The 25,141-nt window shown below is 37.8% G+C and overlaps 1 protein-coding gene across 4 annotated transcripts in view; it reads right to left on the reverse strand.

The window, feature by feature from the left end:
- GNAL (G protein subunit alpha L) overlaps positions 1–25,141 on the reverse strand; it is a 200,614-nt gene that overhangs the window by 40,707 nt on the left and 134,766 nt on the right. For all 4 annotated transcript variants that reach the window (XM_064507182.1, XM_064507183.1, XM_026094347.2 and 1 more), the window contains one exon: positions 22,609–22,706. In XM_064507182.1, the coding sequence (XP_064363252.1) occupies positions 22,609–22,706 (98 nt within the window). The remainder of the gene's footprint in view (positions 1–22,608; positions 22,707–25,141) is intronic.

Genomic DNA, 25,141 nt, shown 5'->3' on the forward strand with positions numbered 1-25,141 from the left:
ATCCCGAAACCAGTTTGGGCTGGCTACAGTTAGCTTCTTATGAGCTACATGATTAAGTAATAGTCACAGTGAGTCTATATCAACATACTTGCGCAAAAAATACTGTGGTGTATTAATGCTAAAAGGTCTTTAATTGAACAGACAATTATTAACTTTGATATGTCTTTTAGACAAACCCTTTTACACATTCTGCCAAGGGGAAAAGAAACACAAACAAAAACACACCACATGCATATACGTTCAGAAAAAAACAATGTAGTCTAAGGGAAGAATGAAAAATAGCAGCTTTGCTAGAGGTTTTGTATGCAACTGTGTGACAGAGAGGGAGAGGAAGGGAGTGAGGTAATGGATGATTTAATGCCAGCAAAAATGCCTTTTTTTTTTAAACATAACTGTTCAATTCTTTACTTTTAAAGCATTCAAATTGGAGCTTTAAAAGCCTGTTTTTGTATTTGGAACACACAAACATTAAATTCTGTTTATATTCTTAATTATAAACATGTATTGAAAATCCCTCGTCTATCTCCACAACCAAATCAGTTTGATAGCATTAAAATCAATGTTTACAGTCTGGCACTTGTTGCTTTCATAGCTGCAGCTCTGTGCCTCCATACTGCTGATCCAGATTGCAGGCATCAGCTCCTGCCGCCTTGCACTGCGATTGCTGGAAAGCAAAGCAGAGACATGGTGTAGTTCTCAGTTTTAAGCTTCGAATGCGAAAGAGAGCTGAGACAGCCATCCCTTTAAACACACTACATGCCACGCTGTCGATCTCTCCTATCGATGCTAGGGTAACAGCATGCGAATACAATGCCTGGCCCTGCCTTGATATAATTCAGAGCGTTACATAAGTGCTTGATAAACAAAGCAGACAGCTAGAAATGAGATAACTTTGCAATGTGTATATTCAGCTGACTACTTATTTAGATTCCCAGCTAGTACACTGTGACTGTGATGATAGGAAAGAAAATGGCTGTAAATACCAATCTCTAAGGGTATTCTTGCTTCTTTCAGTATACCTCAGTTTTTAACAGCATATGCAGGATAAACATGGCAAAATTTTAAGTATGGCTAGATTACACTATTTATTTATTTTTTTATCCCCTACTTCTGAAGAGTGAAATTGCTTATAATGAAGAAAGCATTTCAAAACCATTTTCCAACCTACCTACAGCTATACAGGATAGGTCACATCTTTAACACGCATCTTTAAAAACTTACTACAGACTGCATGATACTTACAGCACCTCTCAGCTTTACAGCGTTCATCCCACCCAGTAACTGGGATGGAAGCTGCCCGATGCATTGTTCTACTTAGCAGACTGCATAAAATACATGTGCAACGTCATGAAAGATCCCAGAAAAAACTCAGACACATTCTTCACTCTATACCTTTCCTGGCCAGGTGAAAAACATTTAGAACAACGTTAAGTTTACCTGTTGTCTTATTTCTAAGCCAGGCCATAGAAATAAAAGTATAAAAGTAAACAGACCTAGCTTCACACTGATAAGCAAATACTGAACATAGTATGTTCTAGTCAAGTAAAAATGTACTTTTAAACAGTTCACAAATATCTTAAAATGAAAGCATGATGCTCCAGAACGGCAGCTAGTACAGCCAAGGAAAGAAAAGAATGCATGGAAAGTGCTGATAAAAAACCCAAACAAAATGAAACAAATGAAGAACCTCAAACCAGGTTTAAATGTAAGCCACAGTTCTAGAAACCTTGTCTATGCTGTACTGAAAATACATGTCTGAATGCCTACTGCTGCTATCTGAAGCTCCCTTCTGTTGGGCCCTCTTCCTTTAGAGCAAACAAAGTAGTAGTAATAGCTAGTTTTTCTCCAACTTCCCCTATGAACAAGATCCGCTGGTGGATAAAAGCCGTCAACCACTGCCACAAATTTGACAAGCTTCCATATTTCTCTAATCGTATTCATTGTCTTGCATTATTATATTTTAAGCAGGTTAACAGCACATGCCAATATTTTTCGTAACTCCTCACAGAGGCAGCTGTCACTTCTCCCCCATTTTCATCTCAGTTCATACAGAAAGCATTGCCCAAAAGCTACGCATTCTTTGCAAAGTCCAGGAGAAAAGCGGTCCTGATCTTTTATATTCAGTATGACTGGACTTGCACTTTCTCAACCATTACAACCTTTCTAGACTCACCAACAATTTTTGGTTGCCCTACTCAAAAATGAAAGCATTCTCTCAGCTGCCACATGAAGTAGCGTTTCTCATGAAGAGAAGTTTTCAAAGACTTTTTTGGAAAAATAACCTAAATTGTTATGCACATATCCTTAACTGATGGAAGGAAATTGCTTGCTGTGAGATTTATCTTGTAGTGACAAAGCACACCCTGTGGCCACCTGCTCATCTGTTGTGGAGCTGGGGCTGATGCAGTAAAGGGATACGGCGATTCAATCCCCTCCCTTCTTTTGCGGGCTAGCTTTATCTACTGCAATTCTACACTGTAGTTTATCCCAAGCTCAAGCGTTTTCATCCAGACCTGTGAAGAGACAGAGGCCAAATCTATCCACCCACGCAGCTCTGAAGGTGACCTGGTTTGCTGTGGGTCACCCAGTCACCTGCACCAAAATGGGTCAGGAAGGAGTTTTTACTGGTAGAGTTTGACTGGTGGAGGCCTTCCTTGCAGCAACAAGTATTCAGTGCTAGCAAATCCAGAAAATGGCATTTCTCACGGTAACTTTGGGATTCAGTGGCAGGGTTAGGTTCTGCCAGATGACCAGGGACCATTCCTCAGTAAAAGGTCTGGTAGCAGCTAAGACTGTCACCTGGAAATGTGGTGCAAAGCCTGGCTGCAATAGTAGATATGCTGGGCAGACAGGTGGACTTTCATTTCGGTGTAAGGTGCAGGGATATCTGCAGTTGAAAGGACTACACACATCATAAGTAGTAAAATAAAGCAAGCCAGTGCAGCAAGCACAATGTAATGTACTACACAGTAAGATTAAGACATTGTATGCTTGTGAAGTACACTGATGCTGCTTGGTGCAACTCTTTGCAAGGTGCGATCAACATCTCCTGTAAAGAGGTCTTCTATAATTCAAATTTATTACTGTTTGTGCTATACAATTTTTTAGCTCTCAGAATTTATTCTAATAGTTACTTTTGAATTTCAAGAAAAATGTCCACATAGGATGAATAGCTGTCACATATGCACAGATCAGCCAGTACATGGGCAGTGTCTCTAATAGCAACTGGAAAATCCATAGTAAAAATAGCTGGTAATAACTCCAGGAACAGTTCAAAAGCAAACCTCAAATGCAGACATAATTTACAGAGACTACTCACTGTGTGACAAATAAATCGGTACAAGCTTCACCAGTGGAAAATGGGTCTACGTTAAGTTTTTCTATCATTATTTATTGCTTTCCTTCCCAATTCTATCAAATCACAAATGAAATATGTAGTCTTTTTCTAGTAGCCTTTAACTACCAATCAAAGCAACTGGAATAAAATAATTATTTTAAGGTGATGAAACACTATACAGCAGTAAACCCCTATGCTATTTGTGCTTTTGCACCACACTGGATTCCCCTATAAAAACAAAGCCACTAGAAAGACATTTGTAAAAGGATAGCTGGAACAACTGACCTAATAAAAAGAAAAGAATACTGAACCAGCTTAAGGAAAAGATATTTCTGAGCTTAAAAAAAAAAAAGTGCTTTAACTATAGGCTTTTTTCCAATACCTCTGAAAAGGCCCTTTCTTCTCCCCATCTCCAATGAGATTTTGTCCTACCGTCTGTGGTAGGACACAGAGGAAGTTGCTGCACTGGCTGCATGAAGAGGGCACACAATAGGGCTGTACTGCTTTTGAGAATACAAGAAGTTCATACTACAGCTTGTGAGCCTGGAGATTACTGAATATGTTTCTCCAAAGCCTTGTCTGCACTAGAATGAACCTTCCTGGAAAACGCTCTTTATCAAGCAACCTTGCACCAATGTAGTCACGTTGATTAAAGGTATGACTGTTTTCACACTCCCCTCCCAGCAAAACCTTACAGAAACACCAAGCCTAGGGACAATAGTCCATCCAGATTTATTGCTTAATATACCTTAAAAATGAACAGCAAGCGGATGAAATTGTAATATAATTTAATCAACTGGAAGACAAATAGTATATATAATCTTAGCAGTCAGTCCTATGGAAGAAGGACACTCCATTCAAATAGACCACCTGCCCTGTATTTATTAAAAAAGATGCCTTCCTGTATCTATTTCAAATGCAATAACTACACACTATACAGTGTTAGCCCTTCAGGGGGCAGATTATTTCACCTACAGTTTAGAACTTTGAATGGTCGCCTGCTCTCTAGGCTACGGGATCACCAGAAGTCCATGGCAAGCAGCCAACGCATAAAGCTCTTCTAAGAGATATGGTGGTTATACTGCTTTATGGCCTTCACTGACGTTTCTGAACCTCAGTCTTAACGAGCTCTTGGTAGTCTTCTGAAGTCAATATTCTTTGACAAGTTAAACATACATTGGTGTGCTCTTACCAGTTAGCTTGGGTCCTCTCATGTATGCTCCACAGAAGACACTATCAAGAGGAGCAAAGACTCCTAAATATGGCTGTCTGTATTACATCTGTTTTACATAGTCTAAAGTAAATAACCCTCAAGGTCATTACTAGAAAACAGCTAAATAAATATCTACATTTTCCCTGATAGTCCTATAAGCATTAACATTAGTCATAGACTTGCCATGTCTAAAAGATGTTTGGTATACATTTCATAACAAACAACTCAGATTTTATCTACAGTGGGAAAATGCATCACAGTAAAAATGCAATGACTGTTGAACACAGTTTTACTGTTAGCATAGACAGGGAAAGTGGTACTTAATGACATTCAAATTGTTCACAGTCGTACAGTGGTCCTTATGCACATTAAAGACAAACAGCTAGCTGACATTTTCTAATGAGTATTTTCTCAGTGTAGACAAGAGTTGAGTTGGTTAGGAGAAAAACATTCCTAAATCATTACCTAATTTCTCCCTCTCTTTTTTAGGTACGGATTGTGGAACTCAATGAGGATCTTGCAACAACCTATGCATTACAGATTAGGTAAACCAGTTATGCTGCCTGTCATTTTTTCTTCATTCTAATGTAAATATTTTTCTAAAAACTTGAAAACATTTGCAGTATTAAACAAATTAAAACCTTGTTTAAGGAAAAAACTAAAATGTTTTCTTACATCTCTGTATGTATGTGGGGCTATAATTGTAACCGTCATTAATTCTTACTTGTTGAAAACTAGGATGGGAGAAGTTCATATACGGGTAGGTATAAAGTGGAACTAAAAGATTTTGGTCACATTCATTTTCCTTTCACTAAATTTGATTATCAGGATTCATATCTCAGTCTTTATAAACTTATAATTTGATCTCGCTTTAAAGTTGTAGTAAAATGGAGCAGAGTTCATTGGATGTGCTGTACAAAGAGAACTGAGAAGGACCAGACCTGTATCTGTGCTGCACCAAACACTTTCCAGGAAGTAATGAAGCTGTACTGACACTTTCTAGACAGAATAACGATGTCTTTGGCAAAAAGCAGCACTAACAATTATTTCACAGCAATCAGAAAGACAAGCCAACATCTACGACTATGTTGCACTGAAAAAGCTGATGACTCCTCCAGAATAACTTTTTAATATCAAACACAATAACAGCTTTACAGCTTTTACAAGGTCTTAAGGAAGGCACTACCCCTTTTTTGCAAAGAGGTAAACTGAAACACATGGATAAATTACGCCAAGGCCAAAACAGATAGTACATTCTCAAGAATAAAGCTAGATCTCTACAGCTTGTTCCTGATCTAGTTTGCCCTTTCACTTCCTCTGTGTAAATAAGGGAGGAAGACAAAAGTCAGAAGAAACTGAAATAATGCATAACAGATACCAAAAATCAGCATGATGCATGATTACAGCCTACTGTGAGCAGCTCACAAATTGAGGAAAATTCAAACAACAGCACATGTTCTATGACTCGGACACTAAGAATTCCCTTGACTCCTATTCATATGAGCAAGCGAGCTATTGAGAAACACTGACATTTGGGCAATTAAAAAAAAAAACACAAGAGAACATTGATTTCCCAATACAACTACCATTGTAGTTTTCCTAGCAGTAAACTGATTTTCCCCCCTCCGCTGCTGATTCGTCACAGCTTCTTCAACCAGTGCTGACAACAAGCCATTCAGATTGCTGTGCACTGTACTGCAGTTCCAGATTGATCCTTAGAACGGCATCTAGCTGTATCTCAAACTACCAACAAGGAAAATACAAGGCAACATGCCATAGTTTGCAAGAGAGAGAGCAGGAAAAAAAAAGAGGGGGAATACTTTCAGTTGTGTCTCATTCTACAAATGGTGAAAATATTGTAAAGGAAATAGCCAAAAGATCAAAAAAAAAAAAAAAAAAAAAAGAGTAATTACTAAAACGGTTCACCAACAAGCCAGCTGTAAAACCAGCAATCAAATAAGATTAGTTAAAAAACAGCTTCCATACTGTTTTTATCTCACCATGATTGGACAACTTGCACCATCAGAGCAACAAGCAGCCTTGAGCTTTGTGAACAGAACACAATGCAACATGAGCACAGTCATTCTAAGAAACCAAAGCCTCTAATTTACCTCTAATTTAATATTGCACAAGAACAGCAAGTCAGGCAGTGACCCAGAAGGATTTTTGTTTTTGAAAATGAAGAAACACTGCTGCTTGCAATATTCTAGGAATACACACAGTACTAGGCTAAAATACTTTGTTTCAAAGCCTGCATCATGTCTCTGGCACTATCTGACTGGAGTATGAAGCTGCAGATTTGGCTTTAGACCACATCTTAGTACACTCATCAGAAAACAAGCACCCCCAAACAATCTGGGGAAGATTTGAGGGGTGTGGATTAAACAGTGTCTCAGGGAGGGACTGCTATGGGGGAAGTGCCATGGAGGGGACTGGAAGACAACATGAGGGTTTAAGAGACAGAGTCCTATCTACCGCAGCTGCTAGGCATGGAGGAGGAAGCACAAGAAGTTATCTTCAGAGCCACTTTACCTCCTAGAGTTAGTAGCAGATCTGGAAGATGTAGCTCTGGGGAAAAATCTTTTTCATTACCTGCACACGTGCAAAACCTAGCGTGGCTCACACAACTGAATATATGAGAAAATACGGAATAGTCAATGCAGAAAATTGCAACTGGTAAGTCACTTCCAGTTCAGTGCACTGAACAAGGCATGCAGATGGGTGATTCATAGATCTGAGTGGGTACCTGTAGCTGTATTACATTTGACCCAGAGGAAAGACGCTTTAAGAAAGGTCTTGCTTTTGAGCATGTGAGCAGGTCCAGGGAGGGGATACAAAAGTCAACCAGAGGGCCCCACTGCGGAACGAAAAAGACAATGAAACAGCTGAGAGCGCCAGGGGCACCTCTTGGCATGGCCTGCTGTCCTGATCATGTCTCACACATTTGGCTGCTGCATTCCCTGTTGCTAACGATCTTCCACTGTTGATGCAAAGGACTTTTTGTTGCTGCTGTTGTTATAAAGCCTGTTGAAAGTTTCCTTTGCACTCCTTACAGGCCTCAAGCACATAACAAACAGAAGATTAATTTCAATGCCCTATTCTACTTTCACTCTGATAAACAATTAAGCTTTGCTTATATCACCTTTTAGCAAGAGAGAAATAAATCAGGAATTCTTTCATTCCTCAGAAATGAGCTAAGGTACTTCATCTAGCTGGGCTTTTTAGGATTTAAGAATTACAGCTAAAGCCATATCATTGGGGAAGTTATGGTCCTCTGAATGGAAAAGATAGTTCCTTACAGGCAAGGAGTGTTTCATACTTACATAAATATTTAAAAGGATGACGAGTCTAGGAAGCTTGTTTCTACAGACCAGGCTCTACTGTTATTTACTTTATTTCTGCAAGGTTATCATCATCTGAGAAAGAGAGACATGACCTACTCACTTCTAAGCTATATAAAGTAAAAGTGGAAATGCATATTAAGATTAATCTTTGACCTCTCAATAGTTTGAGTATTTATGTACATTGTACAGAATTGGGAATTTTCAGCATACCTTATTGGGAGTTTGTGATGGATTCTTTTCACTCAAAAAGTGAGAATGGATTTAGTAAAAAATTAAAACCTCTGTTCTGAAAGAAATGCTGATTTCTCCCCTTTTTCTGCTGTTGGTGTGTTTTGTCTGATTACATCTGCTGAATGAGGGTGCATTGCTCACCATTATAAGTGAGGTGGAACTGTATGTAAGGGTTTTCCCTGCCACTATGCTATGTAGCTATCTTCTGGAAACAGCTTGCAGTGTATGGTCACAGTGCCGAAATGCACTGTACTATAACCTACCAGGGATATGATAAGGGTTTGCAAATGCCCACAACACTCTTTCACAAAGGTTTTCCATCTGCCATTATTTCCCTATCAGATTTATGTCTGACTCCTAGTAGGAAGCAGATCCACTTCAAAAGGCATGGAATACTGATTGTACTGCTGTATTTGTTCTATAATGAAAAGAAGTCTTTTCCCCTCCTTTTTTTTTTTTTAAAAAAGCCTCAATTTTGTGGAAACTGTGGAACTCTGGAAACAGTGCTCTCTCTGTCATGCACGCCTAGATCTAGTACTTATCAAACCGCATCGCTTTATATGACATTCTCTTCCTTCATCACAAGGTATGAAGAAGCAGCCACATGTCTGCATAAAATGTAATCACCACAATAAGTATGGAGATAGCAGACTTGTATCAGTATTTTTTTAACTGAAAAATGAAAAAAAGCCCCCAAACCTATTACGAACTATAGCAAAACATAATTGCATTACACAACCCAAATGTAAAGGTAATTTCAAAGTCCAGATAACAATCTGTTCCCTAATAGGATGCAGTAACAAAATCACATATAGGAAGTCCTTGAGTGTATAAATGGAGAGCTTTTAATTTATTGAACAAAAAAGCTACAGTACTACCTAGTCTTTACAGATGCGTGGTATTTTCAGAATGAATGGCCTATGCGAATTACACAAAATAGGAAAGTAAAAAATAGTTTTAAAAAAATCAGAAGAGGTTTGGGAATAGTAGATGGAATGAGCAAACTTTACATATTCAAGTAGGTAAGTGTAACACCTCACTGCTTTTTGACCAAGCTGACACATTACCTGTCTGTCTCAAGAACTTAAAAGCCCATATCATAGCAGATGGTCAATTTGTCAAGAATAAAACAATGAACAAACAAAACAGGGTAAAGCAAAGGAATGGATCTGCAGGTACTATTAGTAAGTGGAGAGAAGACAGGAAAATATCAGTGTCACCAAACCATAAGAGTTATAGCTCTAATTTCAGTCAAGACCACAAGTAAGTCATGGGTCTGTGCAATGGAACAGAGGAAAAGGGACAATAAAAATAAAATCTGAAATGTACTGGCTTCTCCTCAGAAGGCTTCCAGCCTGCATTGCAATAACTGTTGCACACATGTAAGATGAAACAGTGGTCCTTTATATACAGCAGGAATGCAGTTTTTATGTTGAAATCTCTCTAAATCAGCATGAGCAGAAGATATGCCTCAGTCTCTATTTTAAGAGAGAGATACTGATAAAACAGCAGCAATTCTTAACCTGCAAAGGATTGCAGAAAGCAAGGAGTCCTCTGAAGAAGACACAGTCTCTTTTACAGGTTTTCAGGGAATTATATCTAGGAAGAGGAAGATAGACTATAGTGTCTACAGAGCATTATTCTTGCTTATTTTTTTGTAGTGGACTTACCCACTTCTCTCCCAAGTGCTCTGAGGCCCACAGGACAAGACAACTATAAGCTAGTCATCTACTTTTCCTCCAGAAAAAAAGTGTGGCTGTGCTCCTAGCCTACTAATGCAGAAGATATCTGTCTTCTGGAACTAACAGGCTAGATAAGATGAAGAAACCAGTCTGGCTTGTGGTGAAAGACTGCTATTTTAAAATCATTGCACATGCTGAGGTGTTCAGAGGATCAAATTTCCGGGAACTGTCTTTCAATTATTCCCTTTCTAAAGAAATTCAGAGAATGTCTGAAGATTATTTTTTGATGGATATTTTTCTTATTCATAGTGTTAAAGGTATTTTTTTGATAGTTCAGTTTTTGAAGCATTCTCCTTTAAATTCATGATGATTTCATGATAATAATGCTAATCCAGTTTACTGTAATTGCCTTTTAGCCAGGCTTGCAAATTGCTCAGAATGTATCAGTATATTTATTCACATTCTTGAACATTCACCTGTGTTGTGCTTTTCATACCTTTTGGTGTGGAAATGGAAGATTTACCTGGCAAAGCGTCTGTCTGATTGTTTTCAGGATCTTATGCAGTGGTTTTCTTTTCTTTTCTTTTTTTTTTCTGTAGCTCATTTCCATGAAGATGTAGCCTAAAAAAATGGGTGTTGTGCAACCTCATACACTTAACATTGTGTCTTTATTAAGCAGACATAACAGACTTGTCCAGTGCTGGAAGACTCTGCATTTCTGCCTAAAAATACTTTATTGTTTTTTCCCTATTTATCAAACCTCTATTTATTATTTTTGCCCACCTACAATCCTTCTTTCCATCTTCTTTCAGCCTTTAAATAGGTAAGATTTGTTTGCATCTTATGTAAGAGTAGTCCTCAAATCAGTTTTGAGCATCATGTAATCATTCTTTCAACATACTTGTATATTATTATAAGCTGCCTGCCAAGGTACAGAATCATTTATTTATAAATAATTTATTCAATTTCTATGAATAAGTTTAATAGAAGTCTCACCTTCACCATTTTTACACAATGTAACTTGATGATTATTACTTTTAAAGTACTAGCAGTTAAAAAAAATAAACCATTGACTGTATTGCTTACTGATTGGAAGTGATGTGCTTTACTCCCTCTGCATCACAAACTCTTCTGCCTTTTCTGCCTCTTACCTTGAAGTGAGAACCCTACAAACACCAGCAGCCTGGGAACTACAGAGAAAACAGGTAAGCTGGAAGTTCTTAATAGAAAATGAAACTGGGGGAAAATGAGTGACTACATTTTTTACATGCTATATTGTGTTTTTTTCCCTAAACCTTCACAACAGTAACAAAGCTGATACAGTTTAGTGTAATTGCTTCATAATCAGTCTTGCTAATGGTCTAGACCATAGCAACATGTTTGTTCACTGGTATCTGTCTCCTTACATCATGAAGATTCTGCTTCAAATCAGAATCCAATATGTTCTTGGAGAAAATCTAGTACATAGCAAATTTTATTGGGGGGGGAGGGGGGAGGACCCTGACAATGGAAAGATAATAGGCCAACAAACTCAATGAAAATAAAAGTTATACTGGAAAAGAATTTTTTTTAATTTTTTTTATTTTTTTACCAGCACAGCTTACTTCTATATTCCCAAAACAGAAAAACCCTAGTGCCCACAGTGCTGTTTTCTCACATCAGCATTCTATTGCTCTTTAACAATCTGTTTTTTAATAATTGCTATAGCAGTGTTGACAACTCCAGGTCCGACCCAGTTATGCCAGGAAATAAGTGACGTCTAAGAAAATGCACCTGTGCTGATAATTAATATTCTTTACAAAGTATTTGGAAAGAAACTTAATAGAGTTTAATAATGATTATCCAAAATCTGCATGATCAGACTTTCAGAATGCTAATGCCCAGAATACAAATTTTCCCTATTCAAAACATATTCCTCTAAACCAGAAGAGAGGTAGGAAACTTTCTTTTCTACAGACTAAAAAAAGGAAAGGGGTGAAGGCAGGGAGTCAAGAAACATATTAAATGTGTCGGCATGCTTCAACGAGAAAAACGTACTTAAATTTTATTTGGTTATTCAGTCCTACCCATTTCTGTGATAAAGTATCTGAAAAACAAAAATACCTGACCTCCCCAAAACAAGAACACACTAAATGTTCATGTTAAGGAGATTAAAACTGAAAACTATTCTCAGAAAAGCCATACAACACTTGGAACTGATTTCAAAACTCACTTTTTCAAGCATTAGCAGTTAAGCACGACAACTGCTTAAGACCATCGCCCTTTTCTGAATACAGATAGGGGAATAGCAAAATAAGGAATGAATTAATTTTTAAACTAATTCTAGAACTAATGAATGTTTGGCAATTTCATTCTGGAAGGCAACTCTTTGGCATGGCAATTACGAAGGAAGTCTACTGATAGATACAGTTTATATATTTTCTTTTCCACTACTTAATTGAGGCTCAAGTGAAACTTTGTGTAAAAACCCACCACTATAACAAACATCTGTAATTAAATCAGAAAGAATGTAAGAAAGTAGACTCACAATACTTTTACAGTAGACACAACCGAAATGGTTTCTCTAGTCAAATAAACTTTTTAAAAAATCTGGCAGCATCATTGTTGTCTTGTATTAAAATGGACAAAATTAGATTTAACTTGATTATGAAAAGTAAAGAGACACCCTTAAACTGCTCAGTCTCCCAGTCTGACTCACCTTAAAACTGGGATTACAACAAAACTGACAAATACCACGAGCCCATTTTGGTTTAGTCTGAGGTGTAAAATTTCTTTTTCAAGCACAGGGACTTCGCCCTTACATTTTTCCAACATAGTATAAACCTTATTTTATTTTCTTATCTCTTAACTTTTACATCCCACCATCTTCCTTTTTCAGATCTGTTGGTGCGGCAGTAGTTTAGAAGAACACCACCCCCCAAACCCTGGCTTCTTGCGGATCCTAATGCAAACAAGGCTGTGCATGTGTGTTCCTGCAGAGCGAGCCCGCGCACGCAGTCTAGACAGGGAGTGGGCCCCTATGAAAGAGGCTGGCTCTTGGCAAATTTCATTAACTCTTGTCGCATGGAGCAACTGTCCCTTCCCCTGCTCAATATCCCGGATTCTGGTTGTTCTCACCCATCGGGCTGGCCCGCTGCATGAGTTCGCGGACTTGGCCGGGTACCGATACCTCTTCACTGCCTTCTAACTGATCCTCGTGGCTGTGATATAAAATGAACACAGCCTTTCCTCTTTAATAAGAAATGCAACAGAGCCGTCTTTTTTTGTTATAAAGGACATCACCCCTGTGAGCGCTATATAGTGAGGCTGCTGGTAAGACCAGAGACATGAAATAAACGGAAATTCAGATTTATATACTTTATTTATCTGTAAAAGAAGTCAAAAAGCAAGTCAACTATGTTACTATCTCAAACTGAGCTTAAGGAACATTTTAGGTTTTTCTGCCTGACATTTTCAACTTTGCCGGTTCTAAAACTGCAGAAAACAGACCAGGCATGCAGAAGTGTGTGGGAAAATGCATGGCTTATTACTATGTTTCAACAGCCCATCTAAGACTTTCTCCAGGGTAACTAGTTAACAGCGAAAATAATTTGTCATATTAATTTTTAAAAGACAGAGAAGGTGCTACGTTTATAACCTATCTTCTCTCTTTTTTTTTTAATTGAGAAGTATTGTTGTTTCCTCTAAGTATAGAAAGCACTTGTAAAACGAAGTGGCTAACACTGGTGGGTACCTGCCAGTATGCCATACCGGCTACTTGGGAATGGTGCTTATACACTGCTACTCCCTGTAAACTAGAATATTAAAAGGCATTTGGGGAGTTTCTGCTGCTGCTGCTGCTTCCATTTATTTGTACTTCTAAATACTGGTACTATCATATCACGGTTGCATTTTGATTACTAGAATTAAGATAGAAGCAGTAACTCTGATGATTTTTTTTCATGAGTGAGGTGAAAAAAGGGAACAAAAAGAAAAGATTCAGGACAATGGATGAAAAGCTTATTTCAGAAAACTCCCAGTGTATATCTTACTAAACCACAACTCTGCCTCTCAAGAGTGTGGTCTACTAGTTAGTAAACGGTGAAAAATTTAAGCATTACACACTGCAGAATGACTTTTGTCCTATCTGGCAAACACCTCTGTTTAGACGACTCTGCAGTATGGATGAAGTAATTACTCTATATTTATAACCCACCTCTTTTTTACCATTAAAAAACAATTTTCTGGTTGGTTAAGGCTTATAGCGTAAATCAGCTAAGTGGAGAAAATCTGCTAGTGAATTAACCAAACTAAATTTCCTTCTACCCTATACGATGACTGAAGATGATACTGTGATGATACTGGAACAAAAATGAAGTAACTTCATCATCACTGTGAGTTATGTATTAAACCAAAGAGAACTTGCAAGGGAAGAAATTATATTATTCTAGTTTTCACACATCACCATCAATAATTTAGTAAAATGAGGAGTGAAACATTTATCATTAATTAATATGAAACATTTCACCATTTATCTAAGTAGAAAGCATTTATGTCATACGTTTAATAAGCAGTAACAAAGTTGAAAAAAACATTACTTTTAAAATATTCTCTAGCTTATAGTCAGTAAATTTACCTTACTTTATCATATATATTCTGCATTGAGTTATTTCTCCTTCTGCATTATGATGCCAGCAATTTTATTAAAGATAAAAGCAAAGATGAAAGATGGTTTTTAGTTGTTTCACACTTTTTGGTTCTAGTCTGTAAATAAAAAGCTAGTTTCTAATACGAACCTGAAGCCACACTCATACTACGTTACGTTTGAAATAAACGTTACAGCCATGTTTAAAGCACCTCAGAAAGGTTCAAATGATGTTTCTTTGACCTCTTTCCTCCTCCATAATCCTTCAAACTCTCCCTCTGCTCTCCTTTTTCCACCACAAAACCATGATTTTAGCAGTCGTATCTCAGCCATCATAAGCCTTCTTACTTTTTCAGACACTCACAAAGAAATCCCAAGGTGTTTCAAAAGTCATTAAGAGAAAAAGCCTCCCCAAAACCTTGCAAGCCCCACGCTGGGCATTTCAAGATCCTGCATGGCCATGTGCACGCAGGCATTGGGTGCTCCCTCGCCGCAGCGCTTCTCCTAACCGTCCTAGCGAGAGCTAAGGGTGGCCCGGGACCGTCAGCATGCAGCCACTCTGCTCGGCAGCACCGGGGCACCAGTCATTCCCTACGCAGACACGGCAGTGCATCATGGACTGACAGCGCCAGAAGATTTACAGGAAATAATTTGGGATTTTGTCCCGAATGATGTCACAACACACAAATTCCCTACTGGTCTTTCAGGGACAAAAATGAGAGGCTTACAGTGCCTTCACATTTTTCTTCCTGAAGTGGCGCAGGCACTCTAATTATCAGTCTTTGTTGCCTAAATCTTGCCAGTTTAAAAGAAGATTGCGGGATTAATGATCTTACGGATAAAATGTCTGCGGAAATCTGATACCGTCAGCTTCTTTTTCAGCAGTAACTGTGTTTATATTTTCAGTTGCGGTTTTGTCGTGCTATATGCAAGCACACCAGCTCAGGCTTTTTTGGCATCTTGCTGGCCACGTTCTCACAGAATATAAATGATGAAGAAACTGCTTCCAGTTCCTTTGGCAGTACAGGATCAGGGTACTACAGGACTCCAGAAATCCCTAATGGCAGGGAAGAAGGTTCAGTGAATGACCCCAGACTATGTACAGGCTGGATCATCTTGAAATAACGCATATTTACTAACAGATCATAACAATATTTTCCATCTTCATGTGTCTGTCCAAATACAGTTCTGATTTTGGTGACTCACAAGCAGTCATCAGCACAAAGGTCTATGCACAGAGATGGAAAAAGCCACTGCTCTTAACACTCTGAAGGTAAGGTACACGTAACTCTGCCTATAGCAGTGTCGGTCACCAATTTGCAGCAGTTTTGCAGCAGTTTCTGGTCTCTATTAATAGTCTGGGGAAAAATTTCAATAAAATGAGATATAAATATATTTTTGATGCAAATATATATTTTTTGGTTCAATTCTTTTAATAGTAGTTCTTCCTATCAGACATATTCAACTTTGGAAGGTCTCTACTCTGTGGAGTGACTTTCAGTGATGTTTACTATGTGAATTATTCCTAAATAGTAGTTACTATGAAGAAACCTGGGACAGGTCAGAGTACCCAAATCCAACTGAAGGCACTTAATTCCATATATCTGTAAAACAGATATGATAAGAAGTATACCAAAAATGTTTGATGGGCTGCAACAATCAGTCACTAAGTGGTACAGCTAATTACTAGGAAAGTTGCATGCAAAATATTAAGTAGTTTGTACAGTTTCTCAGCAAAAGTTCAGCTCAGATCTCAAGGGTGCCCAAGAGACTATTTTTCTTAATGTCTCAATGATCTTAAATTAGATGGAGCTGAATAGCATATGATGATGGGGAGCATAGGAACAAATACATAAGGGAGTGCATAATCCCTAAACTTAATCCTGTATATGGTAGAAATTAAAAAAACAAACAAAAAAAACCCCGAAAAGCTGAGATGGGTAGGAAGCACCTCCTTCCTTTCCTTTCTCTAACAGCACGGAAAAAAAAAGCTATTCTGCTAGTCTACGAGTAGACCTACTCTACAAGGAGCTACTGGGAAAGCTGAAGTCTCACACTGTTAGAATAGAAAAACCACCTGACACCATCCCGGCGCTGTTGGTTATTACTGCATATGGAACTTCCAAAGGAGACAGAAGTAGGAATTATGGCAGGTTTTGGCATTAAAAAGGTTAATGTTGAGAAAAACTGTGCTGTTGCGAGTGGATTGGGTTCCTTGGCAGCTGGTGCCAGGAGGGTACCACAGGAAGGATTTAGCGGCCACTTAGATGACACAGCAGGGTTGTGACCTGTCTCTGTGAGGGTATTAGCAGAATCCAGTTTGCAGTATAATATATCCAGTTCCAGGAAAATCCCCAGTGGTAAGGAGTATTTGTATTAAATAACAAATCCTAAAGCTACACTAATTGCAAGTATAGGAATTACTCTAATGCTCATATTTATACACAGCCATTCATGTAGCCTGTGTGCGTACCAACACGCAAGATGTGCACTAGACAAAAGAAGCAGATCGTGCCAAGGCAGCGTTTCTGACCTCAGACTAAGAAGGAGTTGAGGGATGACTGTGCCCATTGTAGAAATTAGGCCATATGTCTAGGAGAACATGAGGGAAAGTTAGAAATATGCTTGGATTCAGGAAGCTCTGCTGTTGAGAAACAGAAAATCTGATTTCACACATGAGAAGTTGAATCCACTGACAGCAGCTCAAACTTTGCTTTTAATTGTGCCTGTCACTACCAGGACAGATGCAAGCCACAGAGAAGTTGAATCACCACAGCAGTAGCCCTGCCTGGCTTAAAGGACATAAAGCAGTATGGAAAACCTACCTCTCCTAAGCGCAGAAAAGGAATGGACCAGCTTTAGAAAAAAAATAACAAGGGAAAAACAGGACAAATCATTCAATAAACCCTGTCAAAAAGCCAGCTTCCCAGGTTGGCTAAAACCCTTCTCAAAGATAGGATAACAGCAAAGAAAAAGAACATGGAAATGTGACTTTTCCATGTATATTAGCTTAAATATAAAATCAATTTTCTTTGGCCTAGCTCACACCCCTTGTGTTTGCTTTTCTGAGAACTTGAATAATCAAGTTTTATTAGCACAAATGTTTGCATAGAGGCTAATTTAGGCCTACACACTTGAGTATATCAGAAGTGGCATATTTTATTGAGGACAGAAGATTGGTTGACAAACTGGGATAACGTACTGCTGAGGGCAGAGTTCCCTTGAACCCTTAGTCTAGTTCTTAAACAGAGGAATTCAGCGAGCCAAGCTACAACCTCTCCAGCTAGGGCCACCCATGCACACACACACATTCAGTTATTTTGTGTGAAAGCAATGAGACAAAATTAAACCCCGAAACCTTCCAACAAGCCTTAAAGTAGTCTGTTTCTTTTTTTCCTCTAAGAATTATGCCTTGGGCAAACTGTGTGTGACCTAAAAAGAGAACTAGATTTTCTGGTTTTGGGTTCCTCCTCCCTGACCCCCTCCCCCCTCAAAAGTGCCTAATTCTGCTTATCTATGGTTCTGCTCTACAAACTACTACCTTTACCCTGAAAGTGCCTAAGCCCTGCAGAATCCCCAAATCTCATGTCTGATCACTGCAACTAATTTTCCACAATCAACAGAATAACTGATGTGAGTAACTAAAACGAACACAACTCAATTCTTACTTTATTAAGGCAACAGACTTAGATGACCAGACCAGGGGTGAGGCAAAGTGTTGTGGAGTTACTGCGTTTGCTACTCCCTGATGCCTATGGGCGTTCTGCAAAAGTCTTCACCTTCCCTGCTGTCAGGAGGCACAAGCATTAGGTCTCCAAGCAAGAAGTAACTTCATTGGCTTTTATGGGATTGCTAAAACAGCCACCAATTAAGGTAGACTAAGATTTGCAGTAAAAGAAGGAGCCTTATGATACAGAAACATTTTCACTAGCATTAGAGTGAAACCAACACACTTGCATGTATATTGCCAAACTGCCAGGTAGTAACAACTTGTGGTATGCTGTTGCTAAGTAAAAGGAAATTTCATACTTCTTCACTGTCATATAAATTATTTACTTAAAAGATGCATACAAATTTATGAAGACACATAATCAACTTTTTTTTGCTTTTTTTTTTTTTTTTTTTCTGTAAATAAAGACCAATGCGCCCAGACCTTCATTTCTTTTGATATGCTCTATATTCATAGAAGCTTGCTTTGTAGTTCCCTTCCACGGACACAAGAAAATTTGGCCATTCAGAAACAAACAAAAAGAAAAATAAATATTTAAAAATGGAATTGTATTCATCTTATAGAAAACAATTCAGCTTTTAGAAAACTGTCCCAGAATGACAAGAAATTTTTAATGAATATAATTTATTTAGTCTACAATTTATATACTAGACAGGTCAATGACAAGACAGGACTAAATCAGAATTGGAAAGTCTTTTATAGAGCTAGAATCTGCAGAATAGAAAGTGTGCAAATATAGACATAATCACAGTAGTGGAAAATAAGTTAAAGTTAACCACAGTAGTCTGGAAGAGTCACAAACAAAACCAACCTCCTGAAGTCTAGATAAGTGAAATGAGAATAAAACTAAATAGAATTAAAAAAAATAAGTTTTGTATATTAAACTTTAAATTTAACTTGAAAGAAAAAGTAAATCAGAACACTGGGCAAGTAATAGCCTGCCAGTTTTATGATATTAATCTCAAAAAAATGTATGTAGGTCATTAAGGAAAATATATGGTTTATAGCCATGCAATATTCCCCCCTCCACCCCAAATTTAAACAAATACGTTTGTACTTAGCGATAAAGAACAATTCAGATCTTTGCTTGTGATATATCTATTACAGTCAGACCACAAGGGAAAGCTCTTGCTTGGTCACAGTTTTCACATTTGTTACAAATATCAGGTTATGTACTAACGTGATATGTATTTAGAACAAGTGCAGATACATGCAGCAACCACGTAACAATATTAAAATGGCCTGATAACCAGGACCTGATTTCCGTTTCCATGAAGGACCAGCACCATGGTAATTAAAAAGGGCATTAAGACAATGCAAAAACAACTTTCAGGCCTAATATAAACCAATAATTTACCTTTGTGTCTTTCTATTGCCTCTTTTTTTTTTTTAATGCAACTAATATTTCTCCCAAAGTAATAAATAAAATTAGGCTAAGTTTTAAAAATACAGATGCTCTGTATTTTAGCCAAACTAAACTATTTTAGTATACAGTGCACTTGCAAATCACTTAACAGTCAGCAAGTTAGTTGCTGACTTTATAATTCACTAGTAACAATTTGCAGTATTTTAAAGTTGGCAACCCAACATGTCATCTAAATGCTATTTTTAACAGAAGGGTTTTTTGTTTTAGTTTGGCTTTTAAACAGAGAAATTAGTGGTGACCTACTGATAATGTTCTTCCTGCACTATCAAGTAAAAGGACTTAGCTGATGACCTGAGATGCTTTCTCCCAAAGCCAGTGCAATGAAAGCATTGTAGATATTTAAAAATCCCACGGTATCATGTGCATTACGCTCCTTCCCCTTTTTTCTTTTCCAATTAAAGATGACCATGGGTAGGTTTGAAAAGAAATGCCATCCACTCCCATTTAACTGGGAAGACAGCACCCTCATATTTCAGAAGTGCACATAAGAAAATGCATATGCATTTTAGAGCTGTATTCCTAACCTACTCTCACATGCTCTAGTTTAGGAAGGCTGATATATCTCTCAATAACAATGTCCTTCTGATGCTAGCAGAGAAACGTCCTTCCGAGTAGAGCAATTACTGTTGTTGCGCAATGTATACAGGCATGCTGCAAAAATACAGCAGCTCTTCTATTGCTTTTCCATTGACTCTATTAGTACCCATTTAATTTTTGAGGGATGATGGAAGGGCAGTTAAAAGCTGGGTGTATTTTTAGTATCTTTTTTCTGTTAAGATTATACTTTACTATTTTCAGCTATATTCACAATATGGTTGAATAATATACACCTGAGGGAAAAAGGCTGATAAACTCAGAACAATGAGACCAGGATGCCCAGGTTTCATATCTCCGCTCTAAGACTGAAGGCTTGTAAATGTGGATAAGTTGCTTAATGGTTACCTGTTCAGGTAGGTCACAAAATGTAAAGCTTAAATATGCTAATGACATATTTAAACATTAAGCACTGTTTTATAAAGCACTGTGAGGGAGAATTATGCAAGCCTTATATTTACTACTATAATGAACAAAACTGTGTTGAAATAATCTAGTTCCTAGGGGTTCTGTTAAATATTATATGGATTAGACTAAAAAAATTATAGATTCATGCAACTGATGCTGTTAAACTCCTGATGATAACCTCAGCAACAGAAAAAGAAAGCCAGTTAGAAAGGAGACGACATAGAAAAATAATAATATTCTTCCTTTAAGCTTTAAGGGGAAAAAAGTAGTAAGATTTAATTTTATGCTTCAGGACACTGGATTTGATTCCAGAGCCACTTTTTTCACCATTTGTGTTTCCTTTTCAGACATAACACTGAGCCTTAACATTCTTCTTCTTTTTGTCAAAATTTCTGGTGAGACATCTTTTTGTTAAGGTAAAATTTGGTACCATTAATACTAATGCAGTGTCTTTATTAATAATGCAGTGTCTTTCTCTTTTGCTGGCTCCTTTCAGCCAAAAGCTGGACTGGGAGAGACATGTGCCTTTGCTGATTAGTAAAGTAAGCTTTACATTAATGTAATTTGAATGCATGTCATTATTCTATTTTCTTGGTCTGACATCTTATTTCAGTATATTAACAGATACTGTGAACAGTCAGTCTGGACTTGCAGCAAACAGGTCAGATCAGTACTGTGGTGGTGGCGGGACCACAGAAATCACAAGCTTAGGACAACTTTCTAGTTGTTTTTCTTTTTTTTTTTTGGTATCATTTAGAACGACTGCTTTCATTTCTAGCCAATCTGGATTGTGAGCAAATGCCCAAACTTTGGTAATCTCTGTCCACTGAGGTCAAATGAGTTCCTTCCTACACATATGTAATTTTCCCTCACTTCCATGTGCTGATGAATCACTGCCGGATCCTTCTCTTTCCCCAAAATAGTCTGGAGAGAGGGAAAAGAAAATATGACCCAGAGCACTGAAATTCCCCATTGTGGCAGAAGCACGACAGTTCCTCTAACTGCACAGCCTGTTTTCTCTGCTTGAGCCTAGGAACAGGGAGCAGAGAGGACAGAAAAACAAAACGTCGAGTGCTACAACAGACTTGTGGTGTTGTTGCTGACTACACCGCCAATTAGACAAATCATAACACACTACAGTGTGTTCTCTGAAAACCCTAAATCACATAGCAACTGTGAGAGTAGAGGTTTTTGCAGCAGCAGTTCACATGAAATGTATATTTTTGGTCAAGTTCTAACTCAGAGCTGGGTTGCTGCTCCTGAGGACGACGGAGTTTTGTAGCCCTGGCATGTTAATGTACTATTTCCTGATTGTTCTATTTTCATCAGTGTATTACGTATTTATGATTTGCACCTTCACAAGTGCAAATCACTACCACACTACAGCTCTTTCCAGAAAATTTCCAATCAGTTGAACCCTTTTAAGGATTATTACACACATGCACTGCTTGAATTGATGCATGCAAAGGTGAGAATAAAAAATGTACTACTATAAAAAAAATACTACGTATCTTTTTTGTCTTGAAAATATCTTAGAGAAATCACAGTAATACAGGTATGCATTCCATCAGGTAAAAATATCAGAAGCTTTAATCAAATTTGAAAACATAGCGCAATTTCACCACTGCCTGGGTCTCAGGATTTAAAATAAAACATTTTTGAATCCTTAGGTTGATGCTAAATTTCCTAAACTTAATTAATTCAAATGAAATTATTCTAAGTAAATCTATCTCAAATTTAATACAGTTATTTAGAATTATTTAATTTAATTTGTTTTTAATTTCACATTGGCCTTTATTAGCTCTTAAATATCTAAGGCAAAACATTTAGCTGTATAATGGTACACCATGACAAAAGCATCAATTACTTTTGCTGTACATGCTCAGCGTATATGAAGAATTAGAATGTTAACTGCTGCATTGCAAAACTCCCAGATCTAGCAAATTATAAATATATCTTTCAAACTTGTTATAAACTACTACATTTTTAGCTATTAATTCTACAAAAATAAACACTTACTACTGTGCGCAGTCAATCAGTTGATACTCGTTTGACCTCTCAAAGCATGCCTTTACGCCTTCATCATCCCAGAGTTTTTTTGCGTGTTCAAAGAACTCCTGAAAATTGGAAATGCAACAGATAAGAGAACATTTCTCAATATTTTCAACCCCTAACCTAAATCTGTTCCTCCTTTCCCCAACATTCATGCTTTATAATTTGGCAGAATGAGAAATTGCACCATTATAATGAAAAGCAAAAAGCATTTATTAGCAAAATTATAGCAAAATACACTGTATATATGGTTGCCAACACTGTTTCTAGTACATGATACGGAACGAAGACTGCCCTAGAATTTCATACTAGTCCACATGTAAAATTTACCATCAGTACAAATGTTACCTAGAAGCATGCTCAATTAATTTTTAATCGATTTATGCTTCTGTCAAGCTAAGGGCATAAAAGTGATGCAAAAAGCTGCTCAGCTTATAAATCCTATGCTATCAGAGAAAAAAAATCAGTCTGTAACTTTAAAAAGATTGTGTTATTTTTCTCCGAAACAGGACTTTCTGCTATTCAATATTTTCTCATGCAACATACTAATTTGATTGCAGGAATTTCAGTCTCTTTGCTCGATGGCGCTTTCTCCACGCAGCAGCCTGGCACAAAGCACTTTTCCCAACCGCTGTGCCATGCAACTCAGTTCAGAAATATGTGCTGGCAAGCTGATTTCAGAATTATTTGAGAGAGGAATCAAAGGAGAGAGGCATCACCAATGATGGTGAAGCCATAGCTCTGCTGTATGACACAGAGACACAGACTGACAACCACAGCAACAGGTCCGGCACTGCTTGGCGGCACCCCTATTACTTCAACTCCTGCTGTAGGACAAGGCGCACAGTATCCATTCTCCTCCAAATCTGGTAGTCAGAATAATAAGCCAAACCATAACTGAATTCTTCCAGCTGAAGCTTTATGAAATTAAACCAAGGCTGGTCAGACAAATTAAAAAAATATATATATATTCTTCCTTATTTGAAGACTGAATCTATTTTTTGTCCAAACGGAACTATTGAAGTAATACGTCAACTTAAACACAGAAGTTGGTTGTAACCTCTTAAAACCTTGAAAAGACCACTAAATCATCAGTCACAAATTCGCAAAACTCAGCTAAGTACTTAACTTTTCCATGGTTCAATTACCTATGTGTAAAATGAGTATAAAAACTACTGTTCACTTTATAATTCTGTCAAAACATTCTGTAAATGTCTGGATTCTGAAATTTTCTGTAAACTATATAATTAGCTGACATGGCATGTTTGACAGTCCCTCTCTACACCTTTCTAGGAATAAAAGCTTCTCTCAGATAACAAAGTTCCTAGCAAAAGATGTTGGTACCACTCTGCCTGGGTTTCCTGATCCTGAATGCCACCTCCACGACGTACCATGAAAGCTAATACTCTGCACTTCAGTAACTGATTGCCAGCTGCTGGGGAAGCTTTCAGGGAGAGAAAAATACAACAGGAGAAGATTTTCCAGAACAAACTGGTATTGAAAACCATGGGAGATTAACCATAGAAATGTTTCCCACCCAAAAAATGTATTGTGTGAAATGTGGAGAGAGCAAACCCCATTCTTTCATAAGCTTTCAAACTTTAGTGAAAAGGAGATGTTTAAGCAGGTGTCGTGACAGAAAGTCTTAGAGAAAAAGAGGAAACAACACTAGATGCTTATGTTGCCCTTGGAATTTCTTCTTCAGCATGATGAGGACACGTTTATTTTGTTTTTGTTATTTTAACAGCTCATGTAATGATTGTTTAAAACACTGCAGTTCCACATTTTGAAGTTATGCTACGATTAGTATAGACTCTCCTTTCCTACAGTAGGAAGAAAGCAAAGACAAGCTTAAGAAAGGACAAGATATCGAATTAAATAAGTACAAGGAGAAAACTGACACATGTAAGAGAGAACACTTCTTCAAGAAAAAGAGACAATTAAAAAAAAAATAGAGCCAAGTCTCAATGATAAATACCAGAAAAGATGGAACATTCTTCAAAGTTGGCTGTGGCAGAGTGCAACCTGCCCGGCGTGCCCGCTTCCCTGCGAGCGCCGGCGGCAGCTCCTGCGCGCCCGCAGCATGGCTCTGCGCAGCCCTGGGCCGCCTGCTGAGAGGCGGTGGGAGCTGGGAAAGGATGGTAGCATAAAAGCTGCCTTTCCTTCGGGGATGTGTGGATTGAGAGACAGCTGTGGATGGGAATAAATAAATGAATAAAATTTCAGAGCCACAGTAGCTTCCAACTTCACTTCAGTTTTTACATCCTCTCTCTGAGCTTTACTTACCCTTAAAATCTCTTCTGGAAAAGAGGAAATCTTTCGAAAAACAACTCGCTTCCTAAGACCCTACAAATATGTTGTAAATACATGATTTCCACGTTATACGCTTCAAATATTTCCACCTGGCCATTATATCTCAAAGCAGTCTGTTTAAAATGACTTCCAGACTTCTAGTCCAAAGCAAATCCTATAAAACAGAGCAAACATACTTACCTCATTA

The sequence above is a fragment of the Dromaius novaehollandiae genome, chromosome 2 (genome assembly GCF_036370855.1).
Source record: "Dromaius novaehollandiae isolate bDroNov1 chromosome 2, bDroNov1.hap1, whole genome shotgun sequence".
Classification (NCBI taxonomy): Eukaryota; Metazoa; Chordata; class Aves; order Casuariiformes; family Dromaiidae; genus Dromaius; species Dromaius novaehollandiae.